At 37.5% G+C, this 19,385-nt stretch overlaps 1 protein-coding gene across 1 annotated transcript in view; it reads left to right on the top strand.

The window, feature by feature from the left end:
- The first annotated feature begins 220 nt into the window (after positions 1-220).
- Positions 221-19,385, top strand: part of SHOC1 (shortage in chiasmata 1) — a 57,279-nt gene continuing 38,114 nt past the window's right edge. The window contains exons 1-8 of the mRNA XM_087717016.1: positions 221-319; positions 1,457-1,541; positions 2,199-2,328; positions 5,189-5,270; positions 9,761-9,945; positions 12,363-12,528; positions 17,687-17,780; positions 19,225-19,378. Of these exons, the coding sequence (XP_087573142.1) occupies positions 1,473-1,541; positions 2,199-2,328; positions 5,189-5,270; positions 9,761-9,945; positions 12,363-12,528; positions 17,687-17,780; positions 19,225-19,378 (880 nt within the window). The 5' untranslated portion in view covers positions 221-319; positions 1,457-1,472. The remainder of the gene's footprint in view (positions 320-1,456; positions 1,542-2,198; positions 2,329-5,188; positions 5,271-9,760; positions 9,946-12,362; positions 12,529-17,686; positions 17,781-19,224; positions 19,379-19,385) is intronic.

Raw genomic sequence — 19,385 nt, 5'->3', positions numbered from 1 at the left:
CACACGCAACACACATAGTTGAGCATTGCAAGAGCAAGATCCTGATTCTCCCTCAGACCACAGAATTTAAAGGATAGGCCCGAGCTATAGAACCAGAATCAGAGGCTGCGAGGGCCTCACTAGGAGGCGATTTGAAGCGAGGTAATGTTGTCTTATAATTCCTCCTTCCAAAGCTTTTTTTCCCCTTCAGAAATACTTAAGGATTCAGCTGAGTCAAGAGGGAGAAGCCTACTTAGGTCTCAGCTGGCTTGTCACAGCCTTATTGACTTAAAAGCAGTAGAAACAGTTTAGTCGCATGAGCTCAAATCTAATTAGAATGGTAAGATTATATGTCTATGGGCCTAGCAACAATATGTGAAATCAGCCTTTCTGGCAGCAGCATTGCGCAAGTTAAATGAGTACTATTCTTAAATAAGACTTAAGCTGCATTGCTTGCAGAAATTTAAAATTAAAATTGTTACCTTACCGAGGTGTGTAATCCATAGTAATCTACAGTACCATGGGAGGTTTGAAATTATAAAACCAATTGTGAATGCACTAACACTCACAGTTTTACCACATGAAATGTTTAGTGGGTTACTTATAGTACTGGTTGTAAAGTTACTTTTTTGTCACCATCATAACAATGGCTAAACAAGGCAGTTGCTAAACAATAACTACCTGTACTACTCCTACTACTAACAGCCAATATGGAAAGAGGCTTTTACAATTAGGAGTAACACTCATTTAATATTTCTACCGTTAGCAACACAATCCTATCCTGGCAAAAATCTTTCCAAGGCAGTTTTGGGATTTTCTGCTTTTTTTTTTTTTTTTTTAAAGAGCGTGCAATTCTGAATTGGGAGATTCAGGGAACAGCTTTTTCTATGATTGGAATGGGGAAAACAAACAAAAAACAAAAAACTAGGCCAGTGAACTTAGAGATCATTTACTAGCTGCCTTTTCCATATATAAAAGCGAAAGAATGCAAAGCATTTAGTTCTTTTAAAAAAAATAGAGTATATATATCTAAATACACTTTCTTGATTGTCAACATATTTAAATCAAGTAAAAATTGCTTCCACTAACACTTTTCCACAGACTTTTAACATTGATTCAGTTTCTATGTCCTATTATGCTTATCAAATCGTCAAATTTTATTCATAAAATAATCATGCTGACTGTATATGTTCATGCATCAAGCATGCTGCAAATTATATTTATATTAAATCACCCCAATTCTGTCTTAAAAGTTCTTGCCATATACAATCATGTTGTCTGTTTCCAAAATCCCACTAAGCAATTGCAGAAACAGCATAGCAAATTATGCAATAGAATTTTTTCCTAATAAAAATGATTTGTCTTCTTGGCTTTGTATGTAAAAGATCTATTAGAAATTAGAAAGTGTAAAAGATAATGATATGTACCATTATAATTTATGTACAAGATGGCCATCTTTTCTATTTTCTTATTTCAGACAGTTAAATTTGAAAATGTATCAGAAAATGAGAAATACTATGTTTTCACCTGTGAAGTTCCATGCAATTGACTATACTTATGAGGTATGCTATCAAAGTTCTAAATGTCTTGGAATTTCAAAAATATAATCAGAATAGAAAAAGAAGAGAAAGCAAGAATTAAAAGTTATGTTAGTCATAATTGTAATAAAATTAATAATTTTATTAGCCTGATTTTTTTGTTTTCAGTAATATATTTATGCAAAGAACTATTTATTTGATCATATAAAATTATATCATTTTAAGAAATCTGCCAGAGTATTGAAACTGTTTTTTTTCCCTAATGTCTGTATATCTTACTTAAGAATACACTTTGATGGAAGACATTTTTTATTTATATTTCCTTTTTCTGGGGGGAATATATTGAGGGTGGAAAGGTATTAAATTTATTTTATTTTTCTCTAATGTATAGAGAAACCAGGAGCATAACCCTATCCAAATAAAAAATGTACATATGCTAAATCATCCTATTTAATATTATAACGAGAGCTATAGTCTTAAATATACTCAACGAAAAAGCAAGCGCACTAAACATAGTTAGCCTTACTTTAAAATGAACATATACATGTTACGAAATACCCCAGTGTGACTTAAATTTTAGCTTTATTGATCTATGAAAATTAGGACCTAGGTGAGAATTTCTGCATTTAATCAATTTGGAAATGTTTACTCAGGATCATGTGGTCTATTTTCCTTCTGCAGAAACTGGAAAAAGAGAGAATTACCTTTCAGTTGTTATCAATTCACCTCCCTTTTAGTTTATACCAGGATATACATTACTATCATAATGGAAAATTGATTGATAATAAATATAGAAGACCCTGGACAAGAGGTATGTAATATCTAACTTTCACTTTTTATATCTTTTAAATATAATAGCTTTGCTGCAAGAGAAAGGCAATATATTATTAACTGGCAGAAATATGTTTTCTCAATAGGCTATAACAGCCCACTGCTCTCACATAATTAAAATAATTGTTAAGGACAAAATAGAGCTATTCTGATTTGTGTAAAGATCTACTGTAGATGGTACCCACTCTGCTATTTTTTAAAAGAGCCATCCACCTAAATCTTTTGGTGGAGGAGAATGAGCTCACTTGTTTTGTTTCCATCTGTTTGTCCTTGCTATCTTGCCCTCTTTTATCTTGATTTTTTCCCTTTTATTGCTTTTATAGGTATTGTAATTTCTTTGTGTTGCTATGATAACTGACTGGGTTAACTTTAGGATATAACAGTGTTTTTCAACCACTGTGCCGCGGCACACTAGTGTGCCGTGACATAGTGTAAGGTGTGCCGTGGGAAAAAGACTTTATATATAGTCAATATAGGCACAGAGTTAAAAAAATTTAACATTTTCTAATGGTGGTGTGCCTCGTGATTTTTTTCATGAAAAAAGTGTGCCTTTGCACAAAAAAGGTTGAAAAACACTGGGATATAGGATTATATCTCTAACCATTTTACTTGTTTCACAGGATATCCACTATCTTTTATATCTTCTAGCATCATCCATCCATTACTGAGACAATGTCCTCATTATTGTTATTTTGGCCCTACAATATTGGATGGCTCTAGAATATGTTGCAAATCACTAGTGTGGTTTCTACCTTTAAAAGGTTTTTTAAAAATGTTTACAGTCTGTATTCTATGAGTAAAGGCAAAACGGAGAGTTGTAAACTCTGAGCATGTACTAGTTTTATGCACAAATTAAGTATACAAATTGATTTTTGAATATGAAATTCTTAAGTGACAGTGGCTAAGACTCTATGCTGTTACAGTAGAACAAAACATTGTGTAGATTAAAGCATCAGAGATAACATATATGCTGGGAATACAAAAAACAAGATACTTAGGAAGATGGGTGCAAATTTATATTTATATAATACACAATGACCTGCTACTTCTGTAATGATTAATTTAGTTGTCCTATATTTACAGATGGGTGGGCCAAGGTATTCAGATTGTCAATGAATAAGCTGCTGTTTTTATTTTTCCCTCTCTTAATTTTTTGATTTGTCCTTATTTTTTTCCCTGAACTTCTGTAGAATCTGGTCCATTCAGCAATTATAATTAAATACTGTTTTGAGACATGCATTTTGATATACATTCAGAATGGCTGAATGTATATTAAGGTGACCAGATTTTCAGATTGGTAAAGAGGGACACCTTTGACCCGGGGGGGGGAGGGGCTTTTCATATAACGCAAAAATAGTATTGTAATTTTTTTTTATTTCAACATAACTACAATTTACAAATATAAATTGTAACTGTTGCCAAGCATCAAATTTTGATCACGTGACCATGAGGATGCTGCAACGGCCGCTAAGTGTGAAAATGGTCACTAAGTGTGAAAAATGGTCATCAGTCACTTTTTTCAATGCCATTGTAACTTTGGTCACTATACCACCTTTCTTGCCACAGTTCTTAAGTGAATAACTGCAGCTGGTATTTTATATTTTGGATAGAATCTTTTTTTAAATAGTCTAAAACAATCCACACAGAATAAATTGAAGTAAAACATTTCAAAGTATTGTGCATAGAATTTTTAAAAATGGTTTCACCTCAATTTATTTTGGATAGAATCTTTTTTTAAATAGTCTAAGTCAATTTAAAAAAGAATTCACACAGAATAAAACTATTTTAAAAAATCCTATGCACAATAAATAAAATATTATTTTAAAATACATTAAAAAAATAAAAGAAAAAAACCCAGCTCACTTACCAGCAGGCTTGCACTCCAAGTCAATCCAGAATGATGTAGATGTTAATACAAAGAACTGAGCAAATTAAAATGGTGAAATTAGTCAGGGAAATATTTTTCAAAGAAACTTTGCCACCATTTTTCCCACACGAGCCGACCTCCAACCTCCGTGCCCCTCCCCTCCGGAAAATCCAGGAAGGAACACTCGCGACTTCTCTAGCCAAGTATTTCCTGGAGCTCTATGGTACTGGGTCATTTTTTCTTATAAAATGAGGTAAAAGGGCGGAGGGGTCCGTTTTGTTGCTTTAACGTTTTAATATCTTCAATGAAAGTACTGAGACAGAGAGAGGGTTTAGACAGAGTGTCTTTTGTCTTGCCCTGATTAGGATTTCTTAAGCAAATCCACTGGGCTTTCAACATGAAGCCAGAAAATCGGGACTTTTTAAAAATGCCCCGAGACATGGGACAAATTGTTAGAAATCATGATTGTCCCGCCGAAATCGGGACGTCTGGTCACCTTACTCATTATAGTAATTTTGTGGGAAAAGAAAACAACACCATTCTATAACTATCCATCCTTCATTTTTTACAATCTTTTTAGTGGGACAAGCAGTTTTATATACTCTGCTTTCATTAATTTAAGAGTTGTATTGTATTGTATTGACTATTATAGTCAATACACTCTTTGTCCTTCTTACCTGTTCATTTGCAACTGCACAAAATGTGCAGATTTTTTTAAAAAAAGGTTACATTTCCAGAATTTCAGAATATTATAACGTCTTGATTTTGAGATTTGCTCCATATCATATGACCAGAAAAATGTTATTTTTGCAATGTATAGAATCTCTGTAAATACTGTGAACATTACTCAAATTAGCTATACCAGCTATTTCTTTATTATAAAGTTTAGTTCAAGATTCCTCCTTGAAAGATAAATAAAGAAATAAATAGTTATTGTATTTTTTTTCTGACTGTTTTCTTTTTTTGGCTCTAGCTTCAGCTGATTCCACTGCGATGAATATTTCAGTAGCTGATATTTGGAAAAAATGTTTCTTCACTGAAGATTTCTTAGAGAAGTGAGTCTTCTTTTAAATTGGAAGCGACAATGTTGCATTCCAAAATTAATTTACATAGGGATTTTCCAAATGAAGGTGCCAGCAACCTGATAATGAGACATAGGTTACTTCAGGTTAGAGAAATGCTGTTTCAAGGCAACAAATACTAATTCAGAAACAGCACGGTATTGTTGCCTTGTGTTTGAGGCAGACATTCATGCTCCTGTTGGTAGAGGATCCTTGACTAGTCCTAACTCTTGGTATCTGGTGGTAGAGTCAGCTAGTGTAGTTTTAGAAAGTCTAATTCGTTTATTAAATTTATAGGCCGCCCAATCCCAGAGGACTCTTAATTGCAGAATTAGTACCATGCCAAAATTAAGAAATGGGAATGTAACAAGACTTGTTGCCTTGATAAATGGGAAGATTTTTACTGTATTAACCTTCCCTTCTATAGCTTATTAAACTACCTTATGTGCTAGTTCTATGTGGTGGAATCTGGGCTGAAAGGAAAGTTATAGTGAAAAGACTGACTAACATTGAATTGCTATGGGGAAAAAGCAACAAAAAGCAAATCCCCTCTAGATCTTCAAATGCTTATTTAGCAGTTTCTGTAGTCGGTGCATTATTAGTCTGGTGAGATTCCTATCAACAGGCAAGTAGCAATAAACATATTCTGATGAACTTCCTGTGTCATTCTAGTTCCTTGTGCCTAATAGTAGCCTTGTTCAAAAGAAGCAATCCAAACATTGTCAGAAATTTGGCAATATTTTGTTTGAGTTATTGATAATTTTAAATTGTTTGTAGGTGGCAATAATTACTGCTTATCATTTTAGAACATAGAATAATAGGATTGGAAGGGACCTATGCTATTCTGGACAAATTGCTGTCCAGTCGCTTCTTGAAAAATCTCCAATAACAAAGCACTCACAACCTCCATGCCACTGATTAATTATTCTTACTGTCAGGAAATTTCTTCTTGATTCTAGGTTGGATCTCTCTTTAATTATCTTCCACTCATCATTTCTTGGACAATATTATGCTTGTTTATAAACTTTTTAAAACATATTTGTATAAGAGTTAGCATATACCTCTCATCCAACTATTTCAAAAAGTGAATGATTTTCAAACTCTGTTCTAAGAAAACGTGACTTTCTCAAACACTCCTTGGTGGTTCTTTATCTTAATCTGCAATGTGCTAGACATTGGATGAATTGTTTGTATAGTAGATTTCCATTTTAAGTGCAACCCCCATTTTGCCTAATGGGTTTTTTTAACACTTAATTGTCAGACGGGTTTAAATAGGGTTTTAATTCCCAGAGAAAGTGGCACAAAATAGTATAATATACATTTAAAACTTACCGAATTGTGCTTGTGATAGCACTTATAATGTTCAAAGGAAGAAATAACAGGTCTCCTTTATGCTGCATTTAAACACATGCTCATTCATTGCATTTTACAGACACAGTTGCTAAGGAAAGGAGAATCTTTAATATCACCCCTTCAGGTGAAATTGCTGAAAGCTTCCAGACAATGGTGCTTCTGACCATTGGAGGAAATGTTACCTTTTTCTTATCCCACCAAGTCCTCACACCATGACTCACCAAGTCTTGGTTTGTAATTGTGACCTATCTTTGTGCCTGGGCCATTTATACTTGGATGTGGAAACAAATGCTTCTTCAGAAATCCCAATTTATCACTACCTTGAGCTTCAAGGGGCGGTCTATATTTCCATTTGAAAAGATTCCTGCCTTCTCCCATCCCATCCCATCCTACCTCCTAGCTGTTTAGCTCCATTTATAGCAACATGATTGTATGCTCCAGGAAATGTAGCTAAATACAGAATTGGTGTATGCCACGGCCTAGAACCATTAGGAGTCAGGCAATATATAAGTGATCTGAATAAATTAATAAATTTTGTATATAAATATATTGATTACAGAGTCACCTAACCTTCTATTATCCCAGAATTCAGGACATATAATAATGATTTTAATTTATAGAAAGACAGTTTATCTTCAATGTTAAGAAAATATTCTAATGGTAAGTAATTTAAATTAACAATGGTTGACTTCCATATGCTGGACATGCTCATTCAGGCAGAGGTTGATATCCCTCTTCAAGGGTGCTTTAATTTAGACTGATATCTTGAGGAAGACATTGGCGGGATGATTTAAATGACCTTTTCCAAATTTATGATATTGAGGACATTTCCCATAGCAGTTTGAAGCAGACTTGCTCTTGTTTTCACTTTTGCCAGTCTTGTTACCTTCAGAACATACTGGGAACACAAAGAGCCAAATAGGGCCATTGCACATGCTCCCAGGTTCAGCTTATAGTCACTCCTTCACACATATGAGATCTCTCAACCCCCCTTGCTCTTTACCTGGATGTTCCAAGTAGATGTGCCTAGAGCAGAGGTGTCAAACTCGCATCATCACAACAGTGTTATGTGATGTATCACAACCTTTTTCCCCTTCGCTAAAGGTGTGGGCGTGACGAGCCCATGATGCAGCCAGCCCATGGGCCATGGGTTTGACCGCCCTGGCCTAGAGCATACAAGATAGACAATGTAGATCAACAACCAGAAAATTATTAGGAACACACTAATTAGAAAATTAGGGAAATAATTAGGAAATAACTTTCATCCAAACACTGGCGTGTCAGGTTCTGATGGAATATACAAAATCCAATTAATTCACAATGATAACAAAACTGTATTTATTAGAATGTACAGTTGCTCTCTCATACACTCATACCTACTTACCCACCTGTTTCTAAACTAGTAGGGTATGTCAAATTTTTCAACTTTCAATTTTCAAACATTAGGGGTACTCAAAAGTTGTGACTTGTCTTAGGGATTATAAAGATATTTTGGTTACTTTAATATAATTTGGATGTGCTTGGTAAGTAACTACATAAATATCATACCATTGTTAATATATTTGTTTGTAGACTGCTAGGCATTAGCGAGAGAGACAGAAGCCACCAAGTCTTGATCCAGGATGACTCCCAAGAGTGGGTGGGCTTCAGGATCTTTTTATCACCCCAACCTTTGTTTTATTCTTTCACAAGGGTTTGGTAGTTACACTTGGCTTGTTGCTTCACAAGTCTGGTAGCTTTCAGTGGGATTAAGAGGTGCTTTCAGTGTGCTCAGCATACAGCATCCTTTTCCATCTTCTGGTGAAATTTCTCCTTTAATCCTTAACTACCTGGTTCCTTCTCATCTACTTCCCAAAGGAATCTTTTTGATAAGTCTCCTGGCTTTTGTCTTTTTTGCATTCATGCCTCTGCGGCATTTTTATATTACGGTGTCTGGACTGCCAATCTGGAGAAACAATCAATTACTACTATTTTCATAACTACAGTTCATTTTAATACATCTTGTGTAGAGTTCTGAAAACTGTGTCCTTGATAGGATACTTAACTTCATGGACATATATTTCTGCCTTATTTAGAGATATAGGTGCATCACTTCATTTTAATGAAATGTCAGAGTGGATCCAATCTACCTTGATAATAAATCTATCCTGCTATCAGCAGCTGCTATGCACTAACAGAAACTACTGTGACTAAACAAAGCAAAACAGTACAGTTGAATTATTCTATGGGTTAGAATCAAGGTACCTTCAATTTAATAGCCAATGATGCAAAGAAAATCTATAGAAATCTGCATAGCAAATTTCTTAGCAAGGTTTTTCAGAAGTGGTTTGCCATTGTCTCGTTCCTAGAGATGAAAGAAACTGGTTGGCATAAGGTCACCCAGCTGGGCTTTCTCTCTAAGATAAAACTAAACTAATAGTCACCCAGTTTCCAGCCTGATGTCCTGACCACTATACCAAAGTGGCTCTCAGTAGTAGAATGAAAATGTGTGTTTACCAATTATTAAAACCCTGCTGAAAATTGTAAAAGTAGAATGATACTACGTCAGCTCTGTATTTATATTCTTTTCCTAATTTCTTTCACTGTGGTTACCGGTTACAGCATTGACTAGGGTGGGGGAGAAAGGATTTCAATAAAGCTCATTCTTTTTAGATTACAAAACCTAGAACTCTTGTCTAGGCTCTTCCATAACAATTTTACTGTTCTTCAACTGGAATAATAAAAATTCCCTTAAGGCCAGTTATTTTTCATAAAAGGGAAAATATTAAAAACCAAACAGCCTAACATTTTGCACCATTCCTATTTTGTACCTACCAAAAGAAGAAGAAAAAGAGACAGATACTTGGACAATTTGAGTTAAACATTTAACCTGCCAAAAATAAATTGGTTGAAATGTTGAACACAATCAATGATGTGGGACCACAAAGACTGAAGCTACTTTTGAACTGGTACAAAGTCTGAGTTCGATTCTATCTTTACAAGGATGGAATAGATGTCATTATTACGAAGTTGCTTGGTAAGTAACTAACACAGCACTTTGCAAATCTGTCAGAAATACCATAAATAACCAGTGCAGATCATTAACATATCGTATTTCATGGACTAAAATATTTTAACTTTTCACTATTCAGGAAGCCTGTTTCAAATATTGCCTTCCATACTCCTAATGAAGATGTTGAAATTATTCCAAGTTCAAATCCTTCTTCTCAATTCAATACACAAGATTATATGCTTATGAAACTTGACAAGGGGGAACTGGCTGATAGACATAGCTTGCAGCTGGATTATGTTCCAGTTGCACTTAAACAAGAAGGTAAAATTCATTCCATTTTTCTTACAGCCAAGACTTCTAAATTACTATGGCATGGCGCACAAGTACAAAATTGTACATACCTTATTAATTCTCTACCTACATATAGCAGAACGGTTTTAAAAAATTTCCCAAAAGAGGCTTGTTGTTGTTGTTGTTGTTGTTGTTGTTGTTGTTCTTCTTCTTCTTCTTCTTCTTCTTCTTCTTCTTCTTCTTCTTCTTCTTCTTCTTCTTCTTCTTCTCCCTCTCCCTCTCCCTCTTCTTCTTCTTCCATATCCGTCATTGGATGTTGGCGATCATGTTGACAATCTTATTTTTGTCAACAGCTGCATGAAAAAGTACTGCTGAGTTTTGTCCAAACCATGTGTTTATATGTGTTTAATTCTGCTTTATTACACTCTGAAAGCTGTGATAAATTTTTTTCTCCCCCTGAAGTAAAATTAGAGTTGCATTCTACTCTTCTCATTAGAGGACACTATTATTTTGTGACTATTGTGATTATTGTTCTTGGTTGGAAATTCATAATGAGAGCCTCCTGAAGCTCTTGCTATTACAATTAACTAAACCTAAACTCAATATACTCTTAAGTGTGTGGGTTTGGGTGTGGGGGAAAATATTGTATTTACTTCAAAAGCTTATACCGTTAATGTAACATTGCTGGTCCACCCTGCTTCTACCATATCTGCACTTTGGCTTGAAGAAGCAATCTTAATCATTCTCAAAAGACATGCCAATGTGGTGCAGACTTCCTTTCATCCTCAGCCCAAGATTAGATACTTTTTTCTGAGCCAAAACTGAAGAGGGATTTTCCAGCCTCTCCAGACAGAAACCTAATGCAATGCATCATGTTTGATTGTAACAGAGATGATGACACAACAAAGGCTAGGCTTTTCCAAACTTCCATCAGTTGCTTTTGGATGGTGTAGACACCCCTTCCCCTTTTCTAGTCATTTGCAGGGGATAATAGATTGAAGGCAAGCTGTAGGGTGAAAGGAGAAGTAATTTATTCTCCTCTTCCATATTCTTCTCGCAGCATATCAACAGTCATATGTCAGTAGGCAGCATGGGGATTGAGAGCGTGCCGAAGCTGCTTCAGCCAGCACTTCTTTTTAATGCATAGTGCTGGCAGATGATGTGTGATCACAGTTCTGACAATAGCAGGAATCCTCTCACTTCCGTCGCTACTCAATACCCATGCAGTACTCTAGAAGGTTCTCAGGAGGTTCTGAGAAAAGTGTATGACTGAAGTAATCTTAACTCTCAGTACCCCCATGTAACATATTGAATGGGATACCGGCAGCCATGTGAATTAGGAATTTCCCACTAAAAAAAGAAAGGAAACTCCTTTTATTAGTTTTCCACCTTCCTAATGGAGGTGGGGTTCTAGAGGCTAAAACTGATATATGGGATGGGTAAAGTTTCCCAATACAGTAAAGCAGAATCAGAAACTCTCACCTTACAGATCAAGTTCTGACAGTTGGGCTAAACCTACCACACTAAACTTGACTCTTTCCCCAGCTCCCGTCCATATTTGGGAAGGCGGTGTATGTTTTCCCTGCCGTCAGGACATAGTTTATGCTAAACTGTTCAGACCAAACTACTCATTGCCTTCATTAACAAGAAAGAATAAAGGCCAGCACGTTCGGGCTGGTATATTTTGTGCTGCTTCACAGATTGGAGGATAGTGTTTTAAATCTATGGTCTGAGGAATTCATTTGTTTTAATAGGAATATGAGTTCTACCTAGTCTTAGCGCAATAATACCACTGCCAGGTGTTGAGAAGAAATAGTTTTAAACACTAATTTGATAATGATTAATTTAATCCTTTTAAAACTAAAAGAAAATGGATATATGTGACAGACAAGAAAGAAAAGAGAAAAGGAATATCTCATTCAAGAGTTTCCACTAAACTAAAGATGTGTATGATCTTTTTTTTTCTTAGAGCAACAAATCATCACACAACATTGCAAACATCTGTAAAGATTCTCTCCAAAATCTGTTTGCCATGCTGTAGTGACCACTCCTGTCTGAGAAAAACAAATGTAAAACCTCCTTGGGCTCACAGAATTAGTATCATAATTCTTTCAAACAAAATAATCCGGAGGAACAGGGATATCTGCCATGCAATGTATTCATAAATATTAATTGACTGTTTTTTTAAAGTAAATACATTTTGATTGTAATTTTGTATCTCTGAAAAGGTAGTAATTTTTTGCTACAGGAATTATTAAGTTATGTAATGTATCCAAAATACATAAAAATGCAGTCAATATAAATAGTTCACACATACAAACATACATAAGTACGGTAAAAACAAGAAGAAAAAGGAACCAGAAATCTTTAACTTAGATTTCTATGGTATCTTTCAAAATGCAAAATGATTGATAAAGATGTCACATTGATTTTTTTGTTATTATATTATTAAGGTTTATATATTGAAGAAGAACTTGTTTTCACTAATAATTTGGCACAGTCTGCTAAATGTCTACCTTCTCTGCAAACACTCTTGAGCCGACTAAATGTTTTCCAAGTGCAAGATCCCCTTTTAAATTTTAAAGATGACAGTTTCATGGAAGAGAAAATATTGAGGTATTATACTACTAAATAAGATGCAATAAGGGATGTACATGATTATTATCTTAATTTCTGTTTTTGATTTTATTTCTACAAATTTTGATGGTTATTTAGGATGAAGTAGAACATCACTTCGATAAATGTTTGTGACTTTTAGTAATTATAATAGCTTTGGTTATTAACTGTAGTTTTACATACTGGCTATGCCAACATGGAACAATAAACTAAAATTATGGAGAATTATTGTAAATATGCTGCATGATATCCCTAGACTGTTATCATTTTTTATATTTGTTCTATTCAGTGGCTCATGAATGCAAAAATTCAGTGGCTCAAGAATGCAACAGTGCTTATGTGTGATTCTTGAAGCCATTTTCAGCCAAAGCTTCAATATCTGTCTTTTTTGGAAGCAAAAGCCCAGAATCCCAAGATTGGGGGGAAATTATTAACAATATATTTATTTTTGTCTTATTCACAGTTATGAACATGAGGAGCCAAAAAGAAAATAACAAACTGAATGCACTCATTAGTTAGTTGTTGCTTGCATTTCAGGCCCTAATTTGATGATCACCTAACACTATTAGTATCAATGCTGATTGGGGATGATGGGAAATGCTATTTGACATATCTAAAATACCAAGCAATGAAAAACTGCTATATACAAATGACCTATTGACTGCTATATACAAATGACCCAGAGACACGGGAGAGGGCCGGAGCATTACGGTCGTAACAGGGAGGGGCAGATATGGCGGGGACTTTAGGGCTGGCCATTACCGGGGAAGGAGGGTTCGCTACGTTACAGAGATCCCTCCTTCCGGCCCTATGAGTTCCACTCCGAGGCCAGATGGCACGAGTAACCAGGACCCTGGTCTCAGGCTGCTGTCGCTAAATGCCAGGTCTATGGTTCACACGGCTCCTCTCGTCCGGGACTTAATTTTAGACGAGAGGGCAGACCTGGCATGTATTACTGAAACCTGGCTGGGCCCGGAGGGAGGAGTCCCCCTCGTAGAGATGTGCCCAGAAGGATTTCAGGTGCTGCACCAGCCGAGAGCCCAGTGAAGGGGTGGGGGTGTGGCTATCGTTATCCGGGAGTCGTTAGCACCTCGTAGGATCCCTGCTCCGGAGCTTGTCGGGTGTGAGTCTCTGCTGGTAAAGTTGGACCTCAAGGGTCAAGTGGGTCTGCTGTTAACGTACCTGCCTCCCAACAGCGTTGCAGCAGCCCTCCCCTCGCTCCTCGAGTCGGTAGCCGAGCTGGCAATTGAGTTCCCTAGACTTATGGTCTTGGGGGACTTCAATTTGCCTTCGCTCGGTGAACACTCTGATGGGGCGCAGGAGTTCATGGCTTCCATGACGGCCATGGGCTTGGCCCAGGTAATTCGGGGCCCAACCCACTCAGCGGGTCACATGCTCGACCTCGTATTTCTCTCGGAGCAGTGGACTTGTGATCTTGGTCTGAGGGGTAATGAGATCATACCCCTGTCGTGGTCAGACCACTGCCTACTGAGGCTCGACTTTCGGAGACCAAACCCCCACTGTAGGGAGGAGGAACTGACCAGGTGGTTCCGCCCCAGGAGACTTATGGAGCCTCTGAGGTTCCAGACGGAGCTTGGGGTTATTCCTGATACTCTCGCCCACAGTCCGGTGGAGACTCTGGTTGCTGCCTGGAACTCGGCAGCATCGGAGAACCTTGACCGGATTGCGCCACTACGGCCCCTCCGAGGCGGCGGATCCCGGAGGCCTCCTTGGTTCACCGAGGAGCTCTGGGAGATGAAGCGCCGGAGGAGACGCCTAGAGCACCTGTGGAGGTCCGATAAATCCGAATCGAACCGAGCAACCTTAACAACCAGCACCAAGGAGTACATCAGGGCACTTAGGGCAGCAAAAAGATCTCACATTGCCACCTTGGTTGCGTCCGCTGAGTCCCGCCCAGACGCCCTGTTTAGGATAACCCGTTCCCTCCTAAATAGGAGGGATACGGGGGAACCCTTGCAGGGTAGAGCTGAGGATTATGCCCAATTCTTAGCGGACAAAATTGCTCGGTTTCGGTCGGATTTGGACTCCATCCCTGCAGTTCCAGCCGAGGCACAAGAGGATGAATTGGTAGACCACCTCTGGGTTGAGTTTCAGGATGTTGCCCCTGGGGATGTGGACAAGGCCATGAGAGCTGTGAGTGCCTCCACCTGTGTACTGGACCCGTGTCCCTCATGGCTGGTTGCTAACAGCAGTGAGGTGACACGAGGCTGGATCCAGGCGGTTGTTACCGCCTCCCTTTGGGAGGGGCACTTCCCCACCGCACTTAAAGCGGCGGTGGTGAGACCCCTCCTGAAGAAGCCATCTTTGGATCCAGCTGTCCTTAACAACTACCGTCCAGTCTCCAACCTCCCATTTGTTGGGAAGGTTGTTGAGGTGGTGGCCTTCCAGCTTCAGCGGTCCTTGGAGGAAGCAAGCTATCTCGACCCCTTCCAGTCAGGCTTCAGACCCGGTTACAGCACAGAAACCGCTTTGGTCGCATTGACCGATGATCTTTGGAGAGCCAGAGATGGAGGCCATGCCTCCATCCTGGTTCTCCTCGACCTCTCCGCGGCTTTCGATACCATCGACCATGGTATCCTTCTGCGACGACTGCGGGAGGTGGGGGTGGGAGGCACTGTGTTACGGTGGTTCTCCTCCTACCTCTCGGACAGGTCGCAGTCGGTGTTAGTGGGGGGGCAGAGATCGACCCCTAGGCCCCTAACATATGGGGTGCCGCAGGGTTCGGTCTTATCCCCCCTACTATTCAACATCTACATGAAACCGCTGGGTGAGATCATTCGGAGGCACGGGATGTGGAACGACCTCCCCGTTGAGATCCGTACCCTCACCACCATCCAGACCTTCCGCGCAGCCCTCAAGATCTGGCTCTCCCATCAGGCCTGGGGATAGGTTCCCAATTTACCCGCCCGAGTGTTGACTGTTGAATGAAAGTTGTGTTTTATTATTTTCTTTTGTTCACACATTGTTTGTCTTTTGATATTGCACCCCCTTCCCTGTGATTGTAAGCCGCCCTGAGTCCCCTCAGGGAAAAGGGCGGCCTATAAATCCTAATAAAATGTCTAAAAAAAAATGTCTAAAATAAGATACCATCAATACGCGGACGATACTCAATTGTATCTGTCCGCCCCGTGCCAACTCAATGAAGCGGTGGACGTGATGAACCGAGGTCTTGAGGCCGTTATAGACTGGATGAGGGCTAACAAGCTTGTACTCAACCCGGAGAAGACCGAGTGGCTGTTGTGCTTTCCTCCCAATAATTCGATCAGTGTTTCATCGCTCAGGCTGGGGGGGTCAAACTTTATACCCCTCAGAGAGGGTTCGCAACTTGGGAGTCCTCCTGGACCCACAGCTGACTTTTGACCACCATTTGACGGCTGTGACCAGGGGGGCATTTGCCCAGGTTCGCCTGGTGCGCCAGTTGCGACCCTACCTGAACCGGGAGGCCCTCACAACAGTCACTCGGGCCCTTGTGACCTCTTGGCTGGAATACTGCAATGTGCTCTACATGGGGCTGCCCTTGAAGAGCATCCGGCGACTTCAGCTAGTCCAGAACGCGGCCGCGCGAGTGATCATGGGTCTGCGTACTTGAGAGACCGCCTCCTGCCAATTACCTCCCTGCGACCAATTAGATCACATAGATTTGGCCTCCTCCGAGTTCCATCTGCCAGTCAGTGCCGACTGGCAACTACACGGAGGAGAGCCTTTTCAGTAGTAGTTCCAACCCTTTGGAACGATCTCCCCGTGGAGATTCGTACCCTCACCACCGTCCAGACCTTCCGCACAGCCCTTAAGACCTGGCTAGCCCATCAGGCCTGGGGACAAAGATAACTGTCCCCACCCGAATGATGAATGAATGTTGCTTACTATTTTACTTCTATGTATTGTTGTGTCTATTGTCTGTATACCCCCCCCCCCTTATTTTATGTAAGCCGCCCTGAGTCCCCTCAGGGAAAAGGGCGGCCTATAAGCATTAATAAAATACTAAAATATAAAAAAAATACTAAATACTATTGATCCCTAAGAGGCTTATTTTTAAGTTGTGGTTCGAGTGGAATGTGCTAACTTTAATGGATAAATAGGTAGATTCAGATTCAATACTGTAACTAATTATCAGTGAATTTCTAGTTTACTATATGAAGCAAAATTACACTGTGCCTGTAGGAAAGTGAAAATACTGGATTTTTAAAACTTAATGAGATGAACTAGGTTCTGAGTTGTTCACAAACAGACAAGAGTTCCTGGAATTAAAGAATTAAAGAACATTAGCCTATTGTTCTTTAAAAGTATGGAACATTTATTTAATGAAATTCGTGTTGCCTTAACAATTAAGACATATTTCAACATTCCTATGCCTTAGAGAAAAGTTTCCACTAAAATGATTTGGACAGTATGCTATTCAGTTAATGTTACCACCTCATCTTTCACCTTTTGGTGTTAATATATGGAAAATGCTTTATAAATTATTAAAATGAAATCATATTCTATCCTCCCTTTGAAGAAAATAGGTGGCTATATAAATTTGATTTAAAAATATTTGATAACATTGTGCTGACATGCAACACATTTATTTTTCAGTATATCTTCATTTGTATATATTTTAGACTGCATATATTTAATACAAACAGTATTCTTCTAATTAACCTAGATTGTTTTCTTATCCTGTTATTGCTGCATCAAAAAGTAGCTTCAAAATGCCTCTGCTATATATTGCTGGCTTGTGTTAGTCAAATGTTTATAATGCCTAATAATAAATGTTAGAATGTTAACATAGTGTATCTTACATTTTTGGAAGTAAATACTTCTGGAAACTTTCATTATTTCCTCATTCCTCATGTTTTGCTTACTTCTTATGAAGAACACTTATTGTATTTCCCCTGAAAAGAAATATTTAATGAATTATGAATTTTGGAAAATTCCTCCTTCCCCCAAACCAGCAGCCTTAAGCATAGTTCAATGGGGTATGTATTATTAATCATGCTTTTCCAACCTGGGAGTAGTAAAAATCTCATTCTCCAGATTTTAGTGTAACATGCTTAACTTGTTTTACAATTGGAAAATATGCCTCTGTATTACTATATTATTTCCAAACCAAAGAATGCCTAGTATAAAGTGTTATACATGTGCTTTCATTTAAAAGGGAGTGTTTTACTTTCAAAAGAATAGTGACACCTCAAGAAAAAGGGATGGAATTAAGTGAAGATTTCTGCAAAGTTTCTTTAACGGATGAAGAGGTATAAGAATGATTCAATAAATTGTGCAGAAGATATCAAATCACTATGCAGGTCTATTATAAATTATTTTTTTCACAGAAATGTAAAAGAAAATACTGACAGACTATGACAATAGAAAACAGCATATTCACAAAGTGTTCTTTAATTAAGTTTATTTTAATAGGTATTGGATTACAGAATATCAAAACATGGATATTTTTATTTAGAACCAGGTTATTTCAAAGTTTGTTAAAGTGAGACTTTTAAATTCTTATACTAACAAAATTTGGTCAATCTGGGAAATAGATATCTATTTTCCTGATATGGAGTCATGTGCAAATGTCCTGAACTATTAGTGTTTAATGAACTGTTATCAATAGTTTCCAAAGCTATTGTTCGTCTGTCTTTAGTGGAATATTCCTATTTCAGTGAAGCTCTCAGTATAGTTCATAAAGAGTTTACTAAAAGTCAGCAAGTTTTAATGGTAACATAATGTTTTTGGGAGGGAAGCATACAGCTAGTGAAAATACTATTTAAATTTATTATTTTCTTAAATAAGAAAATATTTTTATTTAGTCAGAACATTTAACCTACTTAAATCCTAGGTTATTTACATGATGTATTAATATCTTTAAAAATTAATAAATCAATGCCATTGTTAAACATATGTTTAAAAAAATATCCCTGCACCATGGACAATTTCAGGTTCTAAAAGCAAATAGGGAAAATAAAGTTTTTAGCACTTTCCAAAATTTTAATAAAGTGATGGCCAACTTGATATTAGTAGGTAAAGTTTTTTAAGAAAGTCAGATTGCCAATGAGAGATCCTGCTTTTTTCAGGAGAAATTATAGAAGAATACCAAGCAGCCTTTTCAGAATAATTTAAAATGATTGATTAACACTTTTTAATGTACTGTACAATAAGAAACAAACTTAAAACATTAAAACAGCCAGTGTCTCCATGTAATGCTTGACATATTTTCAGTGGTAAAGTAAAATCTATGTCCTTGCACAAGTGGTAGGGAATATTGATGAGAAATTAGGGGATTATGTTTTATTATGTTTATAAATTAAATTATGTTTATACAATGAAGGCAGAAAAGCAACATTCTGGGCTGATTTTGGGCATTTCTTCTATGTACAAGAAATTGTGAACTATAATGTGAGTAGATCACTACAGTATAATGCATATGAGGTCTGGGTGAAAAATTCTTAATTGACAATAGATGAGTGCACTGATGTCATATCAATATACATCTCAGTTTTGCCTGGAGGTAAATGTAGGCCATTTAAGTAAATTATGGGGCTTTGATTAGAATGAGAAAGATCTGGCCTTTTTTAAAAGTTTTCTTGTGTCTTCTACAATGGAGTATTTCTATAAGCTATCATGAGCTGTTAATAAAGTAGATAGGATACAAAAATATCTACAAGCTATTGTGACAGATACTGTTGTCTTTCTTTCTAGATTCCTTTATTTCTTGTTAAGTTTCAGTTCTGTGAAGCAACAAACTCAAAAGTGGATATGGAGATTCGCACATGTTTAGCCCTTAAATCTTTATTACAAGTAACTCCAGAAATTTTAGAAAATGAAATTGAATGTCTCAGAATAACTAATGAAAGTAAGAA

The sequence above is a fragment of the Thamnophis sirtalis genome, unplaced genomic scaffold (assembly GCF_051295495.1).
Source record: "Thamnophis sirtalis isolate CommonGarterSnake01/CBP01778 unplaced genomic scaffold, rThaSir2_p1.2 scaffold_5, whole genome shotgun sequence".
NCBI lineage: Eukaryota > Metazoa > Chordata > Lepidosauria > Squamata > Natricidae > Thamnophis > Thamnophis sirtalis.
Note: the sequence above shows the minus strand (reverse complement) of the source record. Positions and strands in the feature narration are given on the sequence as shown.